This window comes from Neolamprologus multifasciatus, chromosome 9, assembly GCF_963576455.1.
Source record: "Neolamprologus multifasciatus chromosome 9, fNeoMul1.2, whole genome shotgun sequence".
Lineage (NCBI taxonomy): Eukaryota > Metazoa > Chordata > Actinopteri > Cichliformes > Cichlidae > Neolamprologus > Neolamprologus multifasciatus.
The window spans coordinates 28,475,492-28,502,007 of NC_140447.1; the positions used below are offsets into that span (position 1 = coordinate 28,475,492).

Sequence of the window (26,516 nt, forward strand, 5' to 3'; positions counted from 1 at the left end):
CCAGAACAGCGAGAGAAAAATCTGCAACAGCAACGAGCCGAATGCTTAAGTGAATCCCAGCAGCTGCACATGTGCTACGCTGATTTAGAGGATATCTTTGCTCTGGATTTATATTAATACTTTTTCATTTCTATATGATTCTTCTTGCATCTAAACAAAGATGATTCAATTTGCTAAATTTTGATGGCTCTTCGTGCTCAGGTGTAAATGAGACGTAATATTTGCTCTTGGTTTGGTTCTCCTGTACAGAACCTTGCAGTACAACAGAAACCTAAAAACATTATTTGTAGTTGTTATTCTTAGTTGTTCTGCTGCCTAAATACCACAGGGTGTAATTATGAAGTTATTGAGTTGCACATACTTTACGACCTGCTTAAGTTCGAGGTCACAGCGTCTGTAGAGCAGCTGGAACATAATGAAGTCTACAAGGTTAAAGTTTTCTCTTAACTTATTGTTCTTTCTGCTAGTTGATTTGATGGATCTGAGAGCTTTTGTTTTTATTACTGTTATTATAATTATCATTAATATTTTACTCTTTAGAAGCTTTAAAATAGTGTTTGTGTTTGAAAAAATTGATTTAAGAATTGAACAGAAACATCTGTCCTTCTGAAAATCGCCCAAAGGCACGGAGACCAACTCAAAGGATGCAACCTGTAACTTTCTCTTCCTTCATGTCAGTACCATCATCGATTATTTATATAAAATGCATAAAGCAACAGTAACACTTTAGTTTGGATTTCATGATTTCTGTAGTTGGAAAATATTTTGTTTAAAGACAGAAGTGACCGCATAGTTGCAACATTAAAGTGAAATATTTAATATTCTAATAACAGATTAAATGCTGTGTTGAGGCTGTCGTTTCAGGAGGAGAGAAGCTGCAGAGAGGCGTGTAAGACTGCAACTCTGCTTCCTGGTCCCAGCTCTGGATAGTCATATTTTAGGGGGTTTAATAAATTTGTCCATATTTCTAGAAATGAGAGCTGCTCCATCCAAAGTGGGATCGATGTCGTCTCTCCTAACAAGACCAGGTTTCCTCCAGAATTTTTGCCAATTATCTATGAAGCCCACATCGTTTCTTGGACACCACTCAGACAGCCAGCAACTTAAGGAGAACATGTGGCTAAACATGTCACTCCTGGTCTGTATCCCAATTCAGGGTCTGCAGCCTTAAAGGCCTCATTTTAAGGCCGATTACGCCACAGCAACGTGACGAAGGCTGTCCCAATTCAAAGGCTGCTCGAAATGCGGCCCTCAAATGCGTCCTTCATTTCCCTGAATTTTAAGGATGTGTTGGTGTAGACTTCGTGGCCCAACATATCCCAGATTGCATAGCGCGGCGTGGGTGTGGATAATTTTGCCAAAAAAAAACGGTGGAAGTGGAGCGGCCAAAGAGTAAACGTTTAAAAGTAAGTACTGATATGATATCTCAACAGGACCTGGAAAAACTAGTCCATGCATTCATTTTTAGTAGGCTTGATTACTGTAACAGCATCTTTACAAGTCTACCTAAAAAAGCAGTCAGACAACTACAGCTCATTCAGAACTCTGCTGCTCGAGTCCTCACTAAGACCAAAAAAGTGGACCACACCAGTCCAGCTCTGAGGTCTTCACTCTGGCTGCCTGTCCGTCAGAGGATAGACTTTGAAGTTCTGATGCTGGTCTATAAAGTTCTGAATGGTTTAGGACCAAAATACATCAGTGACCTCCTCACCCAGTATGAACCTTCCAGATCCCTCAGGTCACCTGGATCCGTTTTTTTTAATCAGTTCCCAGAGTCAGAACCAGACACGGAGAAGCTGCATTCAGCTTTTATGCTCCATATATCTGGAACAAACCCCAAGAAAGCCTCAGATCAGCTGAAACACTCAGTTTATTTAAATCCAGGTTGAAGACTCACCTGTTCTCAGCTGCATTTGAATAAAGCACCAAATCCACACTTTTAAGCTTAAATTCTTTTTAATCAATTTAATAAATCATGCTTTTTATTTGTTTTTGTTTTTTAATGTCTCTTTAAAGCACTTTGAATGACCTTGTTGTGCTATATAAATAAACTTGCCTTGCCTTACTGAATATTATGTCACTTATTTATGTGCAAATGTTTAATAATGAAGAACATTAAAACATTACTGTTGGCCACATGTCGGCAAAGTTATGTGACATTAGTGATGTTTGTACTAACTTGGTTTTAAAGCCTTTACTTTAAAATATTCTCTGTTCAATAGTCGACCTTAATCTTACAGAGAATGTGATGATTTTATGGATAATTAAAGTCAGTCATATATCCACAAACACAACAAGCTGAAAGTCAGTGATGCTGCTCGGTTTGCAGTCCTGAATATCACGGCACAAGCAGGATTCACTGCACTGTTAATGTTAGTGATGTTATATTGCTGCCTCTGTTCGGTGGTGTCGAGCCAAACAGACTTTAACGTGTGTTTGAACGAGTTGACGGTTCACTCGTTAAGCTGAAAGAAAGATGCCTCCGTGCCAGCTTGAACATGTTGCGTATGCCGTCGGAACTGGATTTCAGTCTAAACTGATGTCCGCGTTGGTCCTGCAGAGAATCAGAGTTGGAAAAGTTATTAATGTAGCAAAAAACAAAATGTAATGCAATCTCTTTAAAGCCATGATCTTTTTTTATCGCTGTCACTGGAGTGGGTAAATGAGTCTGCAAAGTTAAAAAAACAGATTTACATTTGGGGTGGCTGTAGCTCAGGTGGCAGAGCGGATCAGCCACTAACCAGAAGGTCGGTGGTTCAATCCCAGGCTGCTCCAGTCTGCATGCCAAATATCCTTGGGCAAGATACTAACCCCATGTTACTCTCCGATGCATCCATCGGAGTGTGAATGTGTATGAATGTTAGCTACTTAGCACTTAAGTTTAGAAGTGATTGGGTGAATGAATTGGCTGTATAAAGCGCTTTGAGTGCTCGGAAAGAGTAGAAAAGCGCTATATAAGAACCAGTCCATTTATTGTTTATTACTTTTATCGAACATCATCCCATCCCATTTATACACATTTAAGAAATAACGTAGAAAATATCCTTTTGTATGCATTTGGAGACTCAGCATTGGAACCATCCCAAATATCTGCACCAGGGAACCAACTTCTCAAGCTGGTAAAAAGGTCAAGGACACAGTTACACGATCGCTAAACTAACCTGTTTTTGAATAAAAGAAAACCATATAAGCATGATCCCTGGAATCTCGGTTTAAAAAAAAAGTCAAGCACTACAAATTACTTTTCTTATGTTTAGTATACAGGAGTTGCTGCTCACACTCTGAGTTGCACTAGAGTGTCTGTCAGACGTCCCAAATGGACAGACCGCACTCGCACTCACGCCGGACACTGTAACAGTCACAATGGTGTGGTGTCTCTTTAAGACAACCCAAGTCAAGGGTTAATGTTGTCATCCGTATGCGCCACTGACTCTCTCTGTGATTGTGTGGACATGTGCTTGCACGCTAGTGCATGAGGAGGGACGGATTTTATGTTTTACCTCTCCAGGCACCTTTGTTTGCAACGTTATGGGTTGTGCGAACACTGCGCTCTATGCTTGTTAAGCTGCAGCCGTTCAACCGGGCTTATATGGTTGATGAAGAGAAGGTATATTAAAGAACACGCTGTGGAATTCCCAATGCCAGTGCGAGTGTGTATTCTTTTGGCTAAGTGTTTTGCCGCCTCCTCTCAACCACTAAACGCAACCCGACGTTACAACACCTCCTGACTTTATTTCCACGAGCTCTCGACTCAGCTGCAAAGTGCTTACGGGGTCAGTTTCATCAGAATTATCTGCCGTCATTCAGACATAAGTTGAGCAATGGTTTAACCAATTTTCCATCAAACCATGAAGGGATGTCGGAATTAAACAGAACATAGGATGTAAGTTAAGGAAATATAAGTTTGACTATGGAGCACATCTCCTTCAGCGTTCACAATAATGGATTGCATTTCTCTCAGTCAACTGACTGTTTGGGGGGGGGGAAGCGGCTAATAGTTAGTGGGAACTTCTACATAATACAGATTTACATGGGATCTTATTTTCTGTCAGTTTTGTCCTTTTTTCTCTGTCCTGGTTTTGCTCGTCTGTAAATAATTGAAACTCAGTCAAATAGTTCATTGTTCTCCAGCAAAACGTTTTGGAAACTCATGTTTAACCTTTGAAACTCTGACATGTCGTCAATGGAAAATTGTATTTAGTAGTCCGTATAATCTTTTAATGATATACGTTTGCATATGGTAGAATACTGCATGTAATCATTTGTGTTTAGAAGTATATAGTTGGTGGCATATTAAAAGAATGTCTCATCCTGGGAGGTCTGTAACATTCTGTAACAACACGTGTTCTGGCGTTCACCCCCACATCCTAGGAGCATGGGAAAGGTTGTACCTTGTCTTATTGTTTTACGGTAGGATTAATGTAGTTATATCTGTCTTAGTCTAAGTGCCTTTTGTTTAGATGAACTGCTGGACCTCCAGACCAGCAGGTTTAGGGAAGTCGTTTATGGGGTCACACTCTGACACACACACACGTACACCTCCACATTTTAATGTATGGAACAAACGCTCACTGAAGTGTATAAATAAAGGACCAGACCAGACCATCTAAACAAAGATTAATAAATTTGCTAAATTTTGATGGCTCTTCGTGCTCAGGTGTAAATGAGACGTAATATTTGCTCTTGGTTTGGTTCTCCTGTACAGAACCTTGCAGTACAACAGAAACCTAAAAACATTATTTGTAGTTGTTATTCTTAGTTGTTCTGCTGCCTAAATACCACAGGGTGTAATTATGAAGTTATTGAGTTGCACATACTTTACGACCTGCTTAAGTTCGAGGTCACAGCGTCTGTAGAGCAGCTGGAACATAATGAAGTCTACAAGGTTAAAGTTTTTTCTTAACTTATTGTTCTCTCTGCTGCTTGGTTTGATGGATCTGAGAGCTTTTGTTTTTATTACTGTTATCATAATTATCATTAATATTTTACTCTTTAGAGGCTTTAAAATAGTGTTTGTGTTTGAAAAGATGGATTTAAGAATTGAACAGAAACATCTGTCCTTCTGAAAATCACCCAGACGTCCCAAATGGACAGACCGCACTCGCACTCACGCCGGACACTGTAACAGTCACAATGGTGTGGTGTCTCTTTAAGACAACCCAAGTCAAGGGTTAATGTTGTCATCCGTATGCGCCACTGACTCTCTCTGTGATTGTGTGGACATGTGCTTGCACGCTAGTGCATGAGGAGGGACAGATTTTATGTTTTACCTCTCCAGGCACCTTTGTTTGCAACGTTATGGGTTGTGCGAACACTGCGCTCTATGCTTGTTAAGCTGCAGCCGTTCAACCGGGCTTATATGGTTGATGAAGAGAAGGTATATTAAAGAACACGCTGTGGAATTCCCAATGCCAGTGCGAGTGTGTATTCTTTTGGCTAAGTGTTTTGCCGCCTCCTCTCAACCACTAAACGCAACCCGACGTTACAACACCTCCTGACTTTATTTCCACGAGCCCTCGACTCAGCTGCAAAGTGCTTACGGGGTCAGTTTCATCAGAATTATCTGCCGTCATTCAGACATAAGTTGAGCAATGGTTTAACCAATTTTCCATCAAACCATGAAGGGATGTCGGAATTAAACAGAACATAGGATGTAAGTTAAGGAAATATAAGTTTGACTATGGAGCACATCTCCTTCAGCGTTCACAATAATGGATTGCATTTCTCTCAGTCAACTGACTGTTTAGGGGGGGGAAGCGGCTAATAGTTAGTGGGCTCTGTGTTTGTTGTTTTTTAATCACACTAGGAGTGAACAAAAGCAGAAAAAACCCTGTAAAGATGCAGGCTGTGAAAGTCTGGTTTATACCATAAATCTTACCAGCTGTAACTGAGTTTTTTGTGGTTTAAGTTATAAGCACGTGTCAAGACTTCTGAGAGAGATCATTAATGCAGAGGATTGCAGCAGCTCTTGGATTTTCACTCTCTGCTGGCTTTTAGATGAACAGTCACATAAATTTCATTCCCAATTTTTTGCCTTTTTTCCAATTAAGATGTGTCTTTAAATCTTTTCTAGTTTGAATAGTTTATTCACATAGTAAAAAAGTAGCTCGGGAACTCAGTAAGTTTGAACCGCGATAGTTTAAAGACATTTTCTAAAATAAAGAGGATTTCATCATCCACAGTTTGTGAAAACTGCAGTTAAAAACAAATCAGTAAATTCACAAATGATGGACTCTTTTCAGAGGTACGCTTCATGTACTGATTAACATACACTTAAAAGATGTACATTAGGGTGCAGACTGGTTATGTGGATTTGCTATATGAATATGCTCAAGAGTCTGTTTGAGCTAAAAAAAAAAAAAAAAAAAAAAAAAATTCAGATATATACATATAATTTTAAATCAGTAAAATAAATAAAATGTTTTTGGATAACAAACGAGTCACATTTTAAACACTGTTTGAATAATCAAAGAGACAATTATAAAGTGCAGGCTACAACAGACATGCTTACCGGGAGCAGAGAAACACGCTGTATTGTCTCTTTTGCATAAGCCACACCAGAAACGCTCTGTGGGGACATCAAAGTCTGCGCCGTGGGAGTGTCTGGACCCTCCACGCCGGGATTTGCCGCACAACCTCGCACTGGTCCCATGCAGGGGCACAGCCAACGTGTAAGCCCTAGTTCAGCTCCCGAAAAACATGCTCGAGTTGTTCTTGTGTCCAACAAAAATGAGTTCTAGTGTTCTATTGTCAATGTTACTGCGTTGAAGTTTGCACAATTTGAATTTAAAAAATCATTAGACTCTTAAATAAATGGCATCTTGACGTGGACTCGGCGAATGGCTTAAAAAACGAATACATTGTTTTACATCTTGTGCACTTGAGTACACTCCAATGAAACTCGAAAAGTGGGATAAATCCAGACACAGATTATGGAGATGATGACTCGGCATTTGTTAGGGAGGAGTGTAAGTATAGAGAGGAGGAATTCCTACTTCCCATTCATGTACTCTGCACTGGGCATTGTGTCAAAACTGTCCTTGTAACATGTTTACTTTTTTTTCAGAATAAATGGATGTGAAAAAAACCCATCAAAGTTGAGGTAAGTGTTCACCACAGTATCCTGTGTTTTTTATTGGGGTCAAATTTCTCTTTGGGTAAAAATTAAGCCAACATCCATGTGTCAAAGGTTGGTTAACATTTATAACGTGTATAACTACGTGTTTTGTAGAAAAGTTTGATCGATTTGCTCTCTCACTCTCTCTCTCTCTCTCTCACTCTTAGAAAAATAATAAATTCTCTGGGGGTTTTTTCTTATATGTTTATGGTACCCAACGGAGGAAACATTGACCGGGATGAACCGACGGTCGTCTGACTCCTTCTTGATGTGCGTAAAACAAAGCCATTTTCTTTTAGGGCTTCTGTCTATTTTCTGTTAACGAGAAACCCCGTTGTAAAAGTAGCTATAAAAATGAAGAAAAACTCTTTACTTTGGTATGAGTGGCTGCACCAAACCAAAATACCTCATCAGGGTGTTTTAATAAAATTATTTGGGATAGAGTTCTGAATATGTGAGCGGCGCTTTTTTCACTAAGGGATATTTTTTACACATACGAGGAGACGAGTGGGCGGCCTGTAGGTTAATATAAGAAAGTAAAATACATCCGCTATTGTAAAAAGAAATGGCTCTCTACAAGCAATAGAAAGTCCTTCTTTTCATTACAAGCATTGGTGTAGCATACCTCCACCCGGCTCTATAAATATAAATGCAATCCGTTACTAGTCAGATAATCTTAAAGCAGGGGCGATTTTAGCCCATTTTTGGGAGTGCTTCAGCTGCCAGAGCGATAGTGGCTTAGACGCAGCGGAGCGCAGGTGTAAGTGTCTGGCTTAAACCAGGACATATTTGCTGCATTTAACCTTCAATTACTCTTTATATAGTTAGGTAGGAGGCAGTCCATGTTTCTTTTTAACTGAAAAAAAAAGCATTACAACCAGTAAAAACATTACACCCAGGTAACCTGCTGTGTTCAAAACGTGTTTCCCGACTATGTTTGCTACCCTACAATCCGTCCTACTCTGTAGTAAAATTTATAGCCTATTTAAAATCTAAAACTTAACATTATCATATATATATCTGCAGCAGGTCCTCTTAGCGTGGACCCTCATTTATAAACACAACTTCTCACTACACAAATACCTCATCTGGAACAACAGAGATATTTTATTTCTTTTATTATCACTTTTCCTGGAAACTTGGGTCCAAAATGGGATCCTATTGGTGGCTCAGCTGGTTAATAAAGAGGGAACACTACTTACTTACAATGAATCGCTTACACTTTATAATTTTCCCGTAAGTGTTCGGGAATTCTCAATGATGCTTGGTGCCATACCCTCAGGTACTTGAATGTTATATAAAAACACTGACAGTTCAATATCTACCTCAGTCACTCTCCCTGATCCAGCTGAGTCAGCAGTGGGAGAAATCTGCTTTTCACAGGAACTTGGTAACAGCAATAACAGAATACGTAGTTTATTCCAAGAAGATATCGTGTCTCTCCCATATATATAATATCTTACTGGAACCGACATGTTCCAGATATCACCTGGAAGACAGTCTGGATGATCCCATAAATATCTAATTGTAAACAAGGTGAAGGAAATCTCATATAAAATTCTTCATAAATGTTACCCTGCCAGTCACTATATGGTAACATTTAAAAGACACATAAATACTAATTGAACTTTCTGTGGGGATCATCCAGAAACTGTGGCACATCTTTTTTTGGTACTGTTCCTCTACACAGAGATTCTGGAAGGAATTTAGCAGTTTTGTTATTGTCCATATTTTAAGGGAGTTTTCTTAATGATGGGAAAATGTTTTATTCTGTTTCTTTAAGTTCCCCAGGAAGAATGATAAATGTTTTTTTATTGTACATTTCTTAATACGTTTAGCTAAATGTTCTATCTATAAATGTAAGTTTATTAATAAAACACCATATTTCTGCCTTTTTATAAGGATATGGAATTGTACATACAATCAATTTCAGACTAAACCAACAAAAAGGCTCTCAGAACAATATTTATATGTTGATTTTTGCGCTTACTCATATCATAATTTTTTACTCCTGATTTTGTATGTTCATGTTCTGTTCTTTCGTAAACTTCATCTGTTTGTATGTTGTATACTCATTGTGTGTTCAATAAAGTTCAATTAAAAAAAAGTACAGAAACTTCAGACGTCACTAATCATGTGACTCTGGCCAAACGAATCAAGCCTCGACACAGTGCTTCTGAAGCAGCTTGTTGATGTTTTTGACACACGCACCGGAGCGTCAGTTTCAGCGGACCATCACAACCTCTCACATCTAAAGGTAAGTGTCAAGGTAACTTTGAACTGAGTTCAGTCAATCTTGAGTTTTTCGAAGTTTTTTGAGTGAAGTTTTCTGTTGCTCTCTGTGAGAGAAGACCGTTAAAGGCGAGGCTCTCCAGAGTGCAGCAAAACAGGAAACCACAGCTGGATGTGTGTAAGTGTGCAAACGAATAGATTAGAAGTGTAAGTGAGCCACGAGTATAGAAAGGTCAAGTTTCGTGATTTGTTTTTCTCACCACTGATCACGCGCTCAACACTCTACACATACTTGCATCACACGCGCGCTCTCAAGCATCAGTATTGTACAATTCTGGGCGTCACGTGAGTTGAGGTTGTTACCATATAAGGGAAATCTCCATTGTTCTGTAGCAGTGGTTCTCAAACGTTTCACAATGAGTTTCACCCTTACGAGCAACATCAAAGCACAGTAGTATAGGCCTATTTAACACCACATACACATACTTGCCAACATTCAAAAGGGCTGTGTGTGTGTGTGTGTGTGTGTGTGTGTGTGTGTGTGTGTGTGTGTGTGTGTGTGTGTGTGTGTGTGTATATACACGTGGGCTGTTAACTGGAGTTGGTTGAACAGATGTGTGGCAGACTTGCTTTTCAGGAGCCGCTACCGACAAAACAGCAAATAAACACCAAATATGTCATCTGTGACATTTGTGAGGTTACCTCAAACACACTCCGTCAGTCTTGTTCCTCCAGAACAACAAAATGTTTACAAATATCGCGGGTTTACCTGGTGATATTCTCATGCTGATGGTGTTCACAGGACAGCAAGAGTAAACGATCGGGAGAATCTTGTCTTTGTCATCGTTCCCCTCGTACGTGTTATTACTCCGATTTCAGCGTTTTTGCTTCACAACTAGTGCAGTTTACTACTCAAATGGAGTCGAGTCAACCAGCGCCACCTCTGGCCAAGTACCATAGCCTACTACTAGATTAACTTGTGACAGTAGCGATTTTTGATGCGGGCTACACGGGCTGTTGCCCGAGGCGGCATCGTGGTGGGGTGGTGGGGCATCACAAGCATCGGAAAAAAAATTAAAATAAGATTGCTCGTACTCATGCTGCCCCGACATCAGCCAGCGCATATTGGGAATGTCGTAGGCACCGATCGGTTTTCTATCACCCATTTGCTGGGAGTAAGGGCGCCCTCCGTTTGCGAGGTGCGCCTGCTGCTTGCGACACAGGGAGGAGAGGGCGGGGCGGCGGGGGAGTCTCTGGCTGGCTGGAGCGGCATCTAATAACCAACTCGCAAAATAAAACACACCAGACATTATGATACACTAGACTTATAATTTGCACCGATGTTTTTTTTTTATTATTCTATACACGAAAGTGAGCGCGAGAGCCCTCGGTGCGCCTGCTCGCTGCTGAAGTCAAAGTAAACTTTATTGTCATCTCCGCTACATACAGTCCAGTATATAGAGAGACGAGACGACGAGGCTCCAGTTACAGCAGTGAAAGTAAACAAACAATAAATATAAGAAGAGTAAGAAAATAAATATACACTTTAGGACCAGGGGTAAAGGGATCAATAACAATTTAAAATTTATAATTTACAGTTTGATGATTTAAAGTCTCTCACACAACCCCTGGAAAGGGGAGGGGGACATGCTGCTTCCAAATAGAGCACATTTCATTCATAATGTTGTAAATCCAAGCCCATTATGTATTCACGATCTGAATACTGGGTTGTGCGAAATCCCAGAAATAAACCTTAAACAAAGTGAATCTGTGAACTAAGGTGTAGGTCTGTTAGGTTAAGTTGTGCTGATCCTCGGGTTGGGGAATTTGTGTTCATACTGGAGTGCAAAATTAAAACCAATGGAAGATGGACAAGAAAAGTTCAAAGCCATCAGGGGCTCAGTTTAGAAAAAATAGAAAAGAAAAGGAGGAGAAACGAGCAAAAGATACAGGTAAGCAGATGTGTGATTGGATAATGGCAGGTCATCCTGAAACAATCAGACTAAACTCCAAACAATACATTATGTTACAGATTTTAATATTAATTAGTCATTGTTAATTGTTGATTTGTCCTGTTCTCGTTGTATTCTCCCTCTCTCTCTCTCTCTCTCTCTCTCCCTGTGTGTGTGTGTGTTTCTCTGGTGAAACAACAGTTTTATGTTAATGTACAATCCTTAATAAGTTTTATGTGTGTGTGTGTGTGTAAAGTTCCACAATACATGTGGAACTTTCTATTTTGTCTGTTTTTGTATCTTGCAAATAAACCTTTAAAATAAATAAAATTTTATTATGTATTTATTTTTGGCCTACATCAGTAAGAAATGCCAAATTATATACACAAAGTTATAGAAATCACCACTCCCGTTATTCATGATGATTCCAATAACATCACATAATAACATGTAACATCACATCCTGTAAGCACAGTCTGCCTGTGTCTTTTCTCTGGAAATGAACATTTTCAGTCAATATAGGTAATACATCAACATGGCAGCCATGGCTAAGTTAGGAATATTTTTAATGTAATTTCCAAAACTTGCATATGATTTGCTATTTGTAGCAGATCTACTGACTGTCACAGAGCAGCTGGAGCAGTCTCAAATGGAGGTCAGTCCACTACTGCCACCTGTGGCCAAGTGCCATAGCCTACTACTAGATTAACTCGTGACACATCTGCACCTGTTTCTATGACCACATTGAGTAGAGGCTGAGTGGCTGCACTTACACTGGTGCATTCAAATCTACCCACAAACACTGAAAGATGCAATGTGGATTGTCAAAGACAGCAGGGATCACTTGTTTCTGTTTATTATACAGCCTGATTTACTTGTGACACACATGTGCAGCTGGCTTTATCACCTATTTTGAATTTGTTTCAAGCACAATACATTTGTAACTTTCAGTGTTTTCAGGTCTTCCAAAAGAAGAAGAAAAAAAACCTTCAACTACATGACATGCAATTGTGTATTTGTTTTCACCTTATCACACACTTGAACTTTTACAAATCACCACTCCTTTTGTTAATATCATTTCAGTCTCAGACAATCTAGTTTTTCTTACAAAGATTGAATGCACCTTCTGCGGATGGCGGTACCACACAGTGTGCGTGGACTTCCCCTGTACAGAAGGCAACTACAAATGTTGTGAATGCTAAATAAACAGAAACAAATGATCCCTGTTGTCTTTGCTTAATGATTGGTTTTAGTCTTGACAATCCTCATTGCTGGCATTGCATCTTTCAATGCCAGCAATGCCAGGTATCAGTGCTCAAACCTTTTGTGTTTGTTTCCAATACGTTGCCCACCTCGGGAAACAAAAATGTGTTCTTTTACTTGTGAGATGAACATATGAGACACTTTGACTCTTCAGTGCAGTGTGGAGCCTAACAAAGATGTTTTGTGTCCCAGCTGATCAGCAGGAGGAGAAGAGTCTGACGGAGCAGCAGAGGAACATTTTCAGCTACTTGGACTCAGCTCAGCCACTACAGAGAAAACAATGAGCTCAACACAGAAGGTGACAGACAGAGCAGGGCGATATGACCAAAAATATTTATCATGATATATATTTGAAAATTTGTGATAACGATATAGCTGACGATATAATTGACACTAGACAAAATACTTTACAACCTCGCAACTTTATTAAAAAACCTATCAATGTATTTTCACTTAAACAAGCAGCTGTTTTTTATGTGCATTAAAGTTATATAAAAATTTAACAGTGCAAATGCAAATGCCTTGGAGCAAATGTCAGCCAATTTCCTCTGGAAAATCCTTTTGGTTAAACTATCAGCAAGCAATTTGCATTTGCACTGTTAAATTTTTATATAACTTTAATGCACATAAAAACAGCTTCTTTAAGTGAAAATACATTGATGAGTTTTTTAATAAAGTTGTGGAGTTGTAAAGTATTTTGTCTAGTGTCAATTATATCGTCAGTTATATTGTTATCACAAATTAAAAACAAAGTAACTTTTTGTAAAACTGTTATATTGAGAGCATATTTTAAGTGGAATAAATTGCCTTATAAAATTAGAGAATTATTCAAACTCTTCAAAACTTCAATGACCACTTAAAAGCCGATTTACAGAGCTTTTAGTTGTTGTAAATATTGTAAGAGATTATTTCTTTTTGAAATTTGTGTAATGTGCCTGAATGTTATTGATATTATTATTATTATTGATTGCTTATATTTTAACAATTGTGAAACCTCACTGTGGATGTAAGAGCCAAATTGAATCCACTTTATTGTATAATATTTTATGTGATTGTATTTGACGGAAGATGAGCAACATCTGTTGTGGAAGCTAGTGGGGTTCTTTTTGAATAAACAAACATAGGATTTATTATCACTGAATAATTATGTATAAATCTATAAAAATTAAAGAAAGATGTAATAGGAAACAACACTATAATATAAATGATAAAATAATAATTTAGTGTGTGTGTGTGTGTGTGTGTGTGTGTATACAATCAGGAGGGATGGGCATGATTTTAGTGTTTAAACATTCATGAATTCTTTTTAACACCAGGTTGGATGTAATGTGTTAGAACTACCAGCAGGTGGGGATAAGAGACCTTTAAGGTGTTTGGTGCCACACTCCACCTTCAGGTTTAAAACTAGTTTTAATGGAGGGAGTTTGAAGGCTCAGTTTGTTCCACGACTGCATTTCACTCACTGGCTCTGTTTGTATCTCTGTCACTGCAGGACCAACATGGAGCGAGAAGTCAGCGCTCTCAGGAGGCCGACAAACCTCACAGAAGAAAGGGAGAGAAAACATACACCTGTGATGAATGTGGGAAGGAGTTTACTAGGAAGAATTCACTAAAACGGCATCAGGTCATCCACACTGGAGAGAGACCGTTCAGCTGTGACTTGTGTGGAAAGTCTTTTTTCTTGAAGGGTAACCTAAAAAAACACCAACTCATCCACAGTGGAGTTAAAGCGTACAGCTGTGATCAGTGTGGCAGAGCTTTTAATCGCAGTAGGAGGTTACAGAGTCATCTAGTTACCCACTCTGGAATTAAGCCATACAGCTGTGACATTTGTGGGAAGGATTTTGCTCTGAAGACTTCACTAAAACGGCATCAGGTCATCCACACTGGAGAGAGACCGTTCAGCTGTGACTTGTGTGGGAAGGAGTTTACTGAGAAGGGTTCACTAAAAAAGCATCAGGTCATCCACACTGGAGAGAGACCGTTCAGCTGTGACTTGTGTGGAAAGTCTTTTTCCTGGAAGGATTCCCTAAAACTACACCAACTCATCCACAGTGGAGTTAAAGCGTACAGCTGTGATCAGTGTGGCAGAGCTTTTAATCGCAGTAGGAGCTTACAGAATCATCTAGTTACCCACTCTGGAATTAAGGCATACAGCTGTGACATTTGTGGGAAGGATTTTGCTCTGAAGACTTCACTAAAAAAGCATCAGGTCATCCACACTGGAGAGAGACCGTTCAGCTGTGACTTGTGTGGAAAGTCTTTTTCCTTGAAGGGTTCCCTAAAACAGCACGAACTCATCCACAGTGGAGTTAAAGCGTACAGCTGTGACGAGTGTGGGAAGGAGTTTACTGAGAAGGGTTCCCTAAAAAAGCATCAGGTCATCCACACTGGAGAGAGACCGTTCAGCTGTGGCTTGTGTGGAAAGTCTTTTTCCAGGAAGGAATTTCTAAAACGACACCAACTCATCCACAGTGGAGTTAAAGCGTACAGCTGTGATCAGTGTGGCAGAGCTTTTAATCGCAGTAGGAGCTTACAGAGTCATCTAGTTACCCACTCTGGAATTAAGGCATACAGCTGTGACATTTGTGGAAAAACTTTCAGCCAGAGAGGGCACCGAAATATACACCTACGAATTCACACCAGACATGATGTGTACTGCTGTGAACAGTGTGGCAAATACTTTGCTACAGACCAACAGTTACAACGACACATGTTTACCCACACTGAGGGACGACCTTATAAATGTGACCTGTGTGAGAAGACTTTTAAATCTCCACATTCCCTGAGACAACACCAACAGATCCACACCAGAAAGAAACTCTACAAGTGCAGTTACTGTGAGGTATGTATTTATATTGTTATCTTGTCATTTTAGCCTGACTGTTTGAAACAACTCTGCTCATTAAATTGTGTTAGCATGTTAGCAATTCTACTTCATGGAAAAGCAGCTCTGAGTGATTATTCAGATTTTCATTTCAGTTATGATTTTAGTATTACTGTAGTATTATGGTGGAAGTATTGTAGTTATTGCAGCCCAGTAAACTGAGTGTGTTAACTGAAACAGTCAAATGTAATTGGACGTCTGCAGAGATGCTCTTTATTTCAGGCGACGTTCAGGATAAAAATGTTGAAGGACTGACTTACACTGTCTTTGTGTCTTTGTTTAGAAGCAGAGCGACACAGATGGATCCAGTTCTCAACCCTGTCATCACTGTGGTGGTGGGAAAGACTTTCGTTGTGACCTCTGTGGAAAAACTTTCAGTTGGCAAGCTGACCTAAAAATACATCAACGTAAACACACTGGAGACAAACTGAAATACTGCAAAGAATGTGGGAGAAGCTTCATCACATCACATCACTTAAAACAACATGAACTGATTCACAGTGGGGTTAAAAAGCACCTCTGTGATCAGTGTGGGTCATCCTTCACCACTGCAAGTAAGCTTAAATCACACAAACGAGTCCACACGGGAGAGAAACCATACAAGTGCAGACACTGTGACAAAAGCTTCTCATGTTCAAGTCATCGTAACAGGCATGAACGTGCACACGTGGAAGGAAACTACAGCTGTGACCAGTGTGACAAGAGCTTCAGGAATCTCAGTTCATACTCCGAACACAAACAATCCCACGTTACTAATAAACTGTTTCACTGTTACCAATGTGCCAAAACATTCACCTCATTGTCTGCTCTGTGCAAACATCAGCGTGATCACTCAGGGCTGAAATCACTCCCATCACTGGATCACAGTGAATCTGAAGAGACAGAAAGATCCTCTGGTTTCAGTGTCAGACTCAAAAAGCTTGAGATCAGGCTCCACAGAGTTCAGATAGAATCATTTAAACTTGTGTTGAACTGAATTGGTTGCTGGGCTGAACTTCTGCATTACCAATGCAAACTGAATAATACAGAAGATGGAAGAATAGACTTTGATCAGTTGATAAAGCTCATGATCTTGATTCATTGTGGCTGCTACACAGATACTTCTGGGTCACTTCTCTCAGTTAGGAACCTTCCTCACCAAAACTGACTGTTGGACCACACCCCTGGTTTCATGAGAAATTGTTTCAGCCATGATTTCTCTTCATGTATTTCAGAGAAAAGACTGAAGCGACAAATGGAAACATGTTTAAAAAACACAATGTGAGAGAGACGTTGAGGTCCTTAGAAGTTACCCTGGGTTTTTCTGTCACCCTGCTATATGTTACACACCTTGTTGTTGGACTGATTCCTACTGCTGGACTACTCCTGGGGAGAGTAACAATACTCTTACTAATTAACTCCCTTTCACACCTTTGGGGATATTTATTTTTGTGCTTGAAGCGCTGTGAGCCAGAACAGCGAGAGAAAAATCTGCAACAGCAACGAGCCGAATGCTTAAGTGAATCCCAGCAGCTGCACATGTGCTACGCTGATTTAGAGGATATCTTTGCTCTGGATTTATATAAATACTTTTTCATTTCTACATGATTCTTCTTGCATCTAAACAAAGATGATTCAATTTGCTAAATTTTGATGGCTCTTCGTGCTCAGGTGTAAATGAGACGTAATATTTGCTCTTGGTTTGGTTCTCCTGTACAGAACCCTGCAGTACAACAGAAACCTAAAAACATTATTTGTAGTTGTTATTCTTAGTTGTTCTGCTGCCTAAATACCACAGGGTGTAATTATGAAGTTATTGAGTTGCACATACTTTACGACCTGCTTAAGTTCGAGGTCACAGCGTCTGTAGAGCAGCTGGAACATAATGAAGTCTACAAGGTTAAAGTTTTCTCTTAACTTATTGTTCTTTCTGCTAGTTGATTTGATGGATCTGAGAGCTTTTGTTTTTATTACTGTTATCATAATTATCATTAATATTTTACTCTTTAGAAGCTTTAAAATAGTGTTTGTGTTTGAAAAAATGGATTTAAGAATTGAACAGAAACATCTGTCCTTCTGAAAATCACCCAAAGGCACGGAGACCAACTCAAAGGATGCAACCTGTAACTTTCTCTTCCTTCATGTCAGTACCATCATCGATTCTTTATATAAAATGCATAAAGCAACAGTAACACTTTAGTTTGGATTTCATGATTTCTGTAGTTGGAAAATATTTTGTTTAAAGACAGAAGTGACCGCATAGTTGCAACATTAAAGTGAAATATTTAATAGTCTAATAACAGATTAAATGCTGTGTTGAGGCTGTCGTTTCAGGAGGAGAGAAGCTGCATATCACGTTATCCAAGCTAGAATCAATTTTAATCGATAATCAAAACCCGCCCCTAGTAACTGTGTAATCATGCTTATGTACATCTGGATAATGACACAAACTGTGTGGCGCTTCACTTTTTAATAAACTAAAAGACATAAGTCAGGTGGATCTGTAGTGTTGTTTATTTATATTATGGTACTTATCATTTGTGATATTTATTACTGTGTGCATACTTTATTAGAAGAGAAAAAATGTCTTCCTTGCTGGTTCTATCGAAGAAGAAATGCTCAAGTAACTATGTAGCACGTACGTAATCCAATTCCACAACACAGTGTGATGGGGGAATCAGCTGTGTTTTGCTGCCCATTTTATTTCGAATCTGGCGCGAACCGGCGAGCCAGTTCCTGAATCAGTCACGTGGTACGGACTGCCCACGAGGTCTCGAACGTCACTGCATACGTAATCAAAGCGAGCCTCGATACGGGCTTCACAAAAACTCCCCCGAGATTACTCGACACACGCACCGGAGCGTCGACACACAGGACACATCACAACCTCTCACATCTAAAGGTTAGTGTCAAGGTAAGTTCAGTCAATCTTGAGTTTATCGAAGTTTTCTGAAGGACGCTTTCTGTTGCTCTCTGTGACAGAAGACCGTTAAAGCCGAGGCTCTCCAGAGTGCAGCAAAACAGGAAACCACAGCTGGGTGTGTGTAAGTGTGCAAACGAATAGATTAGAAGTGGAAGTGAGCCACGAGTATAGAAAGGTCAGGTTTCGTGAGTTGTTTTTCTCACCACTGATCACGCGCTCAACACTCTACACATACTTGCATCACACGCGCGCTCTCAAGCATCAGTATTGTACAATTCTGGGCGTCACGTGAGTTACAGGTGTTACCATATAACGGATATCTCCATTGTTCTGTAGCAGTGGTTCTCAGACGTTTCACAATGAGTTTCACCCTTACGAGCGACATCAAAGCGCAGTAGTATAGGCCTATTTAACACCACATACACATGAAGACGTTTCAACTCTTATCCGAGAAGCTTCTTCCGTTCTAAGGGTCAAATGGTGGAGAGTCCCAGATTTAAATGTATTTCAGAAGTCCAGACGCTTTTCTTTCCAAGCTCCTTAGACTACGATGACCTGGATGACTGAGAACCTTCACAGATACCACATACACATATTTGGCAACATCCAAAAGGGCACTGTGTGTGTGTGTGTGTGTGTGTGTGTGTGTGTACACGTGGCCCGGGTCCTTCGAAAGTCGGGTAGGCTGGAAGTGAGCGATTGTGAAGTTGGACGGTCTAGCCTTCAGAATTACGTCACGGCCTCTCTCAGTGGAGTGAAATTCTGCCCTCTGCTCCTTGCTATCTAAAATATAACCGGACGCGTAAATTCTTGACCATCTCACACTTTTGTTTAATCAGTTTTCTGTTTGATTTACTCAGGAACAAATAAAACACTGAAAAAAGCCAAACAATAATAATAAGTTGTCTAAATGACTTATATATCATGTTTAACCTGATTAGTAAAAGACCACAGGGGGTTCGAAAACGATGAAGCCAGGAGTTTGCTGTTCTTGCCGGCTCAGATATTTGAAGTTTACACAGCTACATTCTCACCTGAAAATATTTTAAAAGTTTATTTTGCAACTCAGAAAGAGTAATAAGAGTAATATTAAAACTAAGTTGCTGCCGCCATTTTTGGAAACTGGAATTAGCTGGGCCGCGCTAGGAATTCTTTGATATTCTTTGATTTTTCAATTTTGTTGTCTGGGTGGAAAATCGGGAGAAATTTGGGAGAATGGTGGTTCCAGGAGATTTTCGGGAGGGGCAATGAAATTCTGGATTCTCCCAGAAAAATTGGGAGGGTTGGCATAGTCCAATGTTTTCCTCTTAGCCATTTTTGGGTTTTAGCTGTGTATTTTGGGTCATTGTCCTGTTGTAAGACCCATGACCTGCGACTTATTGTCAACACGTAGTTTGGCATATTCCAGTCTGCATCTTTTGTGATATGTTTTTTACAGTGGTGTCCTCCTTGGTCGTCTCCCATGTAGCCCACTTTGGCTGAAACAATGACGGCTCGTGCGATCTGACACTGATGTTCCTTGAGCATGAACTTCAGCTTGGATCTCTTTAGAAGTCTTTCTGGGCTCTTTTGTTACCATTCAGATTATCCGTCTCTTTGATCTGTCATCAATTTTCCTCCTACGGCCACATCCAGGGAGGTTGGCTACAATTCCATGGATCTTAAATTTCTGAATAACATGTGCAACTGTAGTCACAGGAACATCTAGCTGCTTGGAGATGGTCTTATAGCCTTTAACTTTAACATGCTTGTCTATGATTTTCTTTATGATCTCCTGAGACAACTCCTTCCTTTGCTTCCTCTGGTCCATGTTGAGTGTGGTACTCACCATGTCACCAAACAACACCTGGAGTCCTATATATAGGCCCACTGACTTATTACAAGATTGTAGACACTTGTGATGCTGATTAGTGGACACACCTTGGATTAACATGTCGCTTTGGTCACATTATTTTCATTCTTTTCTAGGGGTACCATCATTTTAGTCCAGCCCTGTTTCATCCATTCATTATTTAAATAATTCAGTTGAAGCATGGTTGAAAAGCAATGTCTGATTTTCATTGGTTAAGATTTATAGAATTTTATTTATTATTACTTTTGTCAGATTAAAGTTATTTCTGTGACCATTGTGAGTTCTTCTTTCATTGACTGAAGGGTACCAACAATTTTGTCCACGTCTACGGCGCTACTCCCTCGGACCGAGAAACTCCTCTCTCGGGCCTGGGTGACGGTATTGTTCTTGAGCTCATGTAGAGCACAATGTTCTTGCTAGAGACGGACGACGGCAGATTCCTCTTCACTCAAGTCTTCCTCCGACAGCTGGCTTCACCAATTCACTGTTGCTGGCTGCAAAAGATTACTACTCACTTGCAGGAGCGGTCGCGACCACTGGCAATAAGCTGCTCTTTATAGAGGACTCATGCTCGGGGAGATGTTTTCTGGTCCACCCTCTCTCCCAGAAGAGCCCCGGGAACGCTTGTGTTGTCTTTGCATACCTCCACAATTTCATATTGTTTAGTCTTTTTAAAAAAATTGCGATTTTCCGTGTACCACCAGAGAGAGACTAAGTACCACTAGTGGTATGTGTACCACAGTTTGAGAACCACTGTTCTAAACCATGCTGTGAAACTCCTGGGGACCACCCCTTAAGGGTGAGATTAAAAGTATATGTGTATGACTGAGGGGCTGCCCCTTAGATCTGCTCTGAGAGAAACATAGGAATGTAGAAGAGGTGAAGGGAGTGTGTGTTTTTAAAAAAACAAAAAACAAACAAACAGCATGTTGGCGGTAGGGGTGCAACGATACTCGTATCGATATTGAACCATTCGATACAGTGCTTTCGGTTCGGTATGCATATGTATCGAACAATACAAAATTTTTTATTTGTTTTATCAACTTTTCTTCCGACGATGCTGTCTGTGTTGAGCGCTCAGTGGATCTGCGTTTGACTACCCCGCCTAGGCTGCACTGTCAAGTGCAGATCCACTGAGCGCAGCGCAAGCTAGCAAGACAGAAGCTAAGCTCGTTGCAACATGGCAACTGCCTCAACGCTACCCGAAATTGAACCTCCCCCACCCTCATTCAGATCTGGCGTTTAGAACTATCTTGATGTTCATGTGAAGCATGACCCTGAAGGTAAGCGCGTCATGGACTAAAGTAAAACAGTATGTCGGATGTGCCACGCAATGCTCAATTGGTGGGAACTAGTGCGTTAGCACAGTTAGCTTGTTAACGTGTTGACGCCGTCCAGCCCCACGCACGGGGCGATCCGCGGTAACTCGTTAACGGAGACTTGCGGCGTTATGGCGTTAACGTCATTTTAACGAGATTAACGCTGACAGCACTAGTGGGAACACAAGAATATGACTGCACATTTACGCCGACATCATCGTAGTGCAAAGACAAGTGGAAGCAGACAAAAACAACAAGCACACATGCTACAAACTTTACCCGAGTCATTTAGACAGCCGTTAGCACATGATTCTCCTTATGGGGACCTGATATGTTTAATATGCTGCTGAGAATATAGCCCAGAAGAAGCGTATAGCTTTTATTTTGGAAAGAGCCATTTCTCTGTAATAAACTCTCTTTTCCAAAGATGAGTGATTTCTCGATCAGATAGATTTTTTTTCTTTGTTGTTGTTTCAGCAACATTAATTTTAAAAACTGTACTTTTGAGTTAAAATATATATTTATAATTTTAATAAATGACAAATTAAAGCATGAATTTTTTTTTTTATCTAAAAAATATCGAACTGTGACACCAAAGTATCGAACCGAACCGAACTGAATTTTGTTTATCGTTGCACTCCTAGTTGACGGTAAAAGTGCTACAAGGAAAAAAATTTCAAGGAAATGTAAAAAAAATATATTCCAGGATAAAACATAGCTGTCTTTGTCTTATCGGTGCAAATCGGTGTTTCGGCCCACTGGGCATTTGATTCTAATAACAGGCCTCAGTCTCTCCTGCTACTGGTCTGCCATACTGCTAAATTTGGTATCCGTGCTCAAACCTTTTGTCTGTTTGCCCACCTCAGGAATCAAAAATTTGTTTTTTGTTGTCAGATGAACATATGAGACACTTTGACTCTTCAGTGCAGTGTGGAGCCTAACAAAGATCTGTTTTGTGTCACAGCTGATCAGCAGGAGGAGAAGAGTCTGACGGAGCAGCAGAGGAACATTTTCAGCTACTTGGACTCAGCTCAGCCACTACAGAGAAAACGATGAGCTCAACACAGAAGGTGACAGACAGAGCAGGGCGATATGACCAAAAATATTTATCAAGATATATATTTTGAAAATTTGCGATAACGATATAGCTGACGATATAATTGACACTAGACAAAATACTTTACAACCTTGCAACTTTATTAAAAAACCTATCAATGTATTTTCACTTAAACAAGCAGCTGTTTTTTATGTGCATTAAAGTTATATAAAAAATTTAACAGTGCAAATGCAAATGCCTTGGAGCAAATGTCAGCCAATTTCCTCTGGAAAATCCTTTTGGTTTAACTGTCAGCAAGCAATTTGCATTTGCACTGTTAAATTTTTATATAACTTTAATGCACATAAAAACAGCTGCTTGTTTAAGTGAAAATATATTGATGAGTTTTTTAATAAAGTTGTGGAGTTGTAAAGTATTTTGTCTAGTGTCAATTATATCGTCAGTTATATTGTTATCACAAATTAAAAACAAAGTAACTTTTTGTAAAACTGTTATATTTAGAGCATCTTTTAAGTGGAATAAATTGCCTTATAAAATTAGAGAATTATTCAAACTATTCAAAACTTCAATGACCACTTAAAAGCCGATTTACAGAGCTTTTAGTTGTTGTAAATATTGTAAGAGATTATTTCTTTTTGAAATTTGTGTAATGTGCCTGAATGTTATTGATATTATTATTATTATTATTGATTGCTTATATTTTAACAATTGTGAAACCTCACTGTGGATGTAAGAGCCAAATTGAATCCACTTTATTGTATAATATTTTATGTGATTGTATTTGACGGAAGATGAGCAACATCTGTTGTGGAAGCTAATGGGGTTCTTTTTGAATAAACAAACATAGGATTTATTATCACTGAATAATTATGTATAAATCTATAAAAATTAAAGAAAGATGTAATAGGAAACAACACTATAATATAAATGATAAAATAATAATTTAGTGTGTGTGTGTGTGTGTGTGTGTGTGTGTGTGTGTGTGTGTGTGTGTGTGTGTGTGTGTATACAATCAGGAGGGATGGGCATGATTTTAGTGTTTGAACAGTCATGAATTATTTTTAACACCAGGTTGGATGTAATGTGTTAGAACTACCAACAGGTGGGGATAAGAGACCTTTAAGGTGTTTGGTGCCACACTCCACCCTCAGGTTTAAAACTAGTGTTAATGGAGGGAGTTTGAAGGTTGAGTTTGTTCCACGACTGCATTTCACTCACTGGCTCTGTTTGTATCTCTGTCACTGCAGGACCAACATGGAGCGAGAAGTCAGCGCTCTCAGGAGGCCGACAAACCTCACAGAAGAAAGAGAGAGAAAAAACACACCTGTGACGAGTGTGGGAAGCATTTTACTAGGAAGAATTCACTAAAACTTCATCAGGTCATCCACACTGGAGAGAGACCGTTCAGCTGTGACTTGTGTGGAAAGTCTTTTTCCTTGAAGGGTAACCTAAAAAGACACCAACTCATCCACAGTGGAGTTAAAGCGTACAGCTGTGATCAGTGTGGCAGAGCTTTTGCTCAAAGTGGTACCTTACAGAGTCATCTAGTTACCCACTCTGGAATTAAGGCATACAGCTGTGACATTTGTGGGAAGGATTTTGCTCTGAAGGCTTCACTAAAACTTCATCAGGTCATCCACACTGGAGAGAGACCATTCAGCTGTGACTTGTGTGGAAAGTCTTTTTCCTTGAAGGGTCACCTAAAACAACACCAACTCATCCACAGTGGAGTTAAAGCGTACAGCTGTGACGAGTGCGGGAAGGAGTTTACTGAGAAGGCTTCACTAAAAAGTCATCAGTTCATCCACACTGGAGAGAGACCGTTCAGCTGTGACTTGTGTGGAAAGTCTTTTTCCAGGAAGGAATTTCTAAAACGACACCAACTCATCCACAGTGGAGTTAAAGCGTACAGCTGTGATCAGTGTGGCAGAGCTTTTACTCAAAGTAGCAACTTACAGAGTCATCTAGTTACCCACTCTGGAATTAAGGCATACAGCTGTGACATTTGTGGAAAAACTTTCAGCCAGAGAGGGCACCGAAATAGACACCTACGCATTCACACCAGACATGATGTGTACTGCTGTGAACAGTGTGGCAAAGAGTTTACAACAGACCAACAGTTACAACGACACATGTTTACCCACACTGAGGAGAGACCTTATAAATGTGACCTGTGTGAGAAGACTTTTAAATCTCCACATTACCTGAGAGGACACCAACAGATCCACACCAGAAAGAAACTCTACAAGTGCAGTTACTGTGAGGTATGTATTTATATTGTTATCTTGTCATTTTAGCCTGACTGTTTGGAACAACTCTGCTCATTAAGTTGTGTTAGCATGTTAGCAATTCTACTTCATGGAAAAGCAGCTCTGAGTGATTATTCAGATTTTCATGTCAGTTATGATTTTAGTATTACTGTAGTATTATGGTGGTAGTATTGTAGTTATTGCAGCCCAGTAAACTGAGTGTGTTAACTGAAACAGTAAAATGTAATTGGACGTCTGCAGAGATGCTCTTTATTTCAGGAGACGTTCAGGATAAAAGTGTTGAAGGACTGACTTACACTGTCTTTGTGTCTTTGTTTAGAAGCAGAGCGACACAGATGGATCCAGTTCTCAACCCTGTCATCACTGTGGTGGTGGGAAAGACTTTCGTTGTGACGTCTGTGGAAAAACTTTCAGTCATCAAAATAACCTAAAAATACATCAACGTAGACACACTGGAGACAAACTGAAATACTGCAAAGAATGTGGGAGAAACTTCACCACATCATATCACTTAAAACAACATGAACTGTTTCACAGTGAGGTCAAAAAGCACCTCTGTGATCAGTGTGGGTCATCCTTCACCACTGCAAGTAACCTTAAAAAACACAAACAAGTCCACACAGGAGAGAAACCATACAAGTGCAGACACTGTGACAAAAGCTTCTCACAATCAAGTAGTCGTAACTATCATGAACGTGCACACATGGAAGGAAACTACAGCTGTGACCAGTGTGACAAGAGCTTCAGGATTCTCAGTTCATACTCCGAACACAAACGATCCCACGTTACTAATAAACTGTTTCACTGTTACCAATGTGCCAAAACATTCACCTCATTGTCTGCTCTGTGCAAACATCAGCGTGATCACTCAGGGCTGAAATCACTCCCATCACTGGATCACAGTGAATCTGAAGAGACAGAAAGATCCTCTGGTTTCAGTGTCAGACTCAAAAACCTTGAGATCAGGCTCCACAGAGTTCAGATAGAATCATTTAAACTTGTGTTGAACTGAATTGGTTGCTGGGCTGAACTTCTGCATTACCAATGCAAACTGAATAATACAGAAGATGGAAGAATAGACTTTGATCAGTTGATAAAGCTCATGATCTTGATTCATTGTGGCTGCTACACAGATACTTCTGGGTCACTTCTCTCAGTTAGGAACCTTCCTCACCAAAACTGACTGTTGGACCACACCCCTGGTTTCATGAGAAATTGTTTCAGCCATGATTTCTCTTCATGTATTTCAGAGTAAAGACTGAAGTGACAAATGGAGACATGTTTAAAAAACACAATGTGAGAGAGACGTTGAGGTCTTTAGAAGTTACCCTGGGTTTTTCTGTCACCCTGCTAGATGTTACACACCTTGTTATTGGACTGATTTCTACTGCTGGACTACTCCTGGGGAGAGTAACAATACTCTTACTAATTAGCTCCCTTTCACACCTTTGGGGATATTTATTTTTGTGCTTGAAGCGCTGTGAGCCAGAACAGCGAGAGACAAATCTGCAAACGCAATGAGCCGAATGCTTAAGTGAATCCCAGCAGCTGCACATGTGCTACGCTGATTTAGAGGATATCTTTGCTCTGGATTTATATTAATACTTTTTCATTTCTATATGGTTCTTCTTGCATCTAAACAAAGATAGTTGTTGTTCTTAGTTG

The 26,516-nt window shown here is 39.8% G+C and overlaps 2 protein-coding genes and 1 pseudogene across 9 annotated transcripts in view; 2 read left to right on the forward strand and 1 right to left on the reverse strand.

Moving 5' to 3' along the window:
- Positions 1 to 17,014, forward strand: part of LOC146511728 (uncharacterized) — a 44,828-nt gene extending 27,814 nt beyond the window's left edge. For 3 of the 6 annotated variants that reach the window (XM_085172338.1, XM_085172339.1, XM_085172337.1), the window contains 2 exons: positions 14,057 to 15,409; positions 15,735 to 17,012. In XM_085172338.1, coding sequence (XP_085028464.1) covers positions 14,057 to 15,409; positions 15,735 to 16,427 — 2,046 coding nt within the window. In that variant the 3' untranslated portion in view covers positions 16,428 to 17,012. Of the gene's footprint in view, positions 1 to 9,138; positions 9,375 to 10,721; positions 11,957 to 12,756; positions 12,863 to 14,056; positions 15,410 to 15,734 lie in introns of those variants that run through there. The other 3 variants (XM_085172335.1, XM_085172336.1, XM_085172340.1) reach the window with 3 other exon arrangements.
- The window catches only part of LOC146511717 (uncharacterized), a 237,844-nt gene that overhangs the window by 176,768 nt on the left and 34,560 nt on the right, over positions 1 to 26,516 (reverse strand). The window lies entirely within an intron of this gene.
- LOC146511729 (uncharacterized) lies at positions 18,223 to 26,464 on the forward strand (annotated as a pseudogene). The gene is made up of 4 exons (XR_014876028.1): positions 18,223 to 18,332; positions 22,489 to 22,594; positions 23,829 to 24,845; positions 25,171 to 26,464. The product of XR_014876028.1 is annotated as an uncharacterized LOC146511729 (transcript).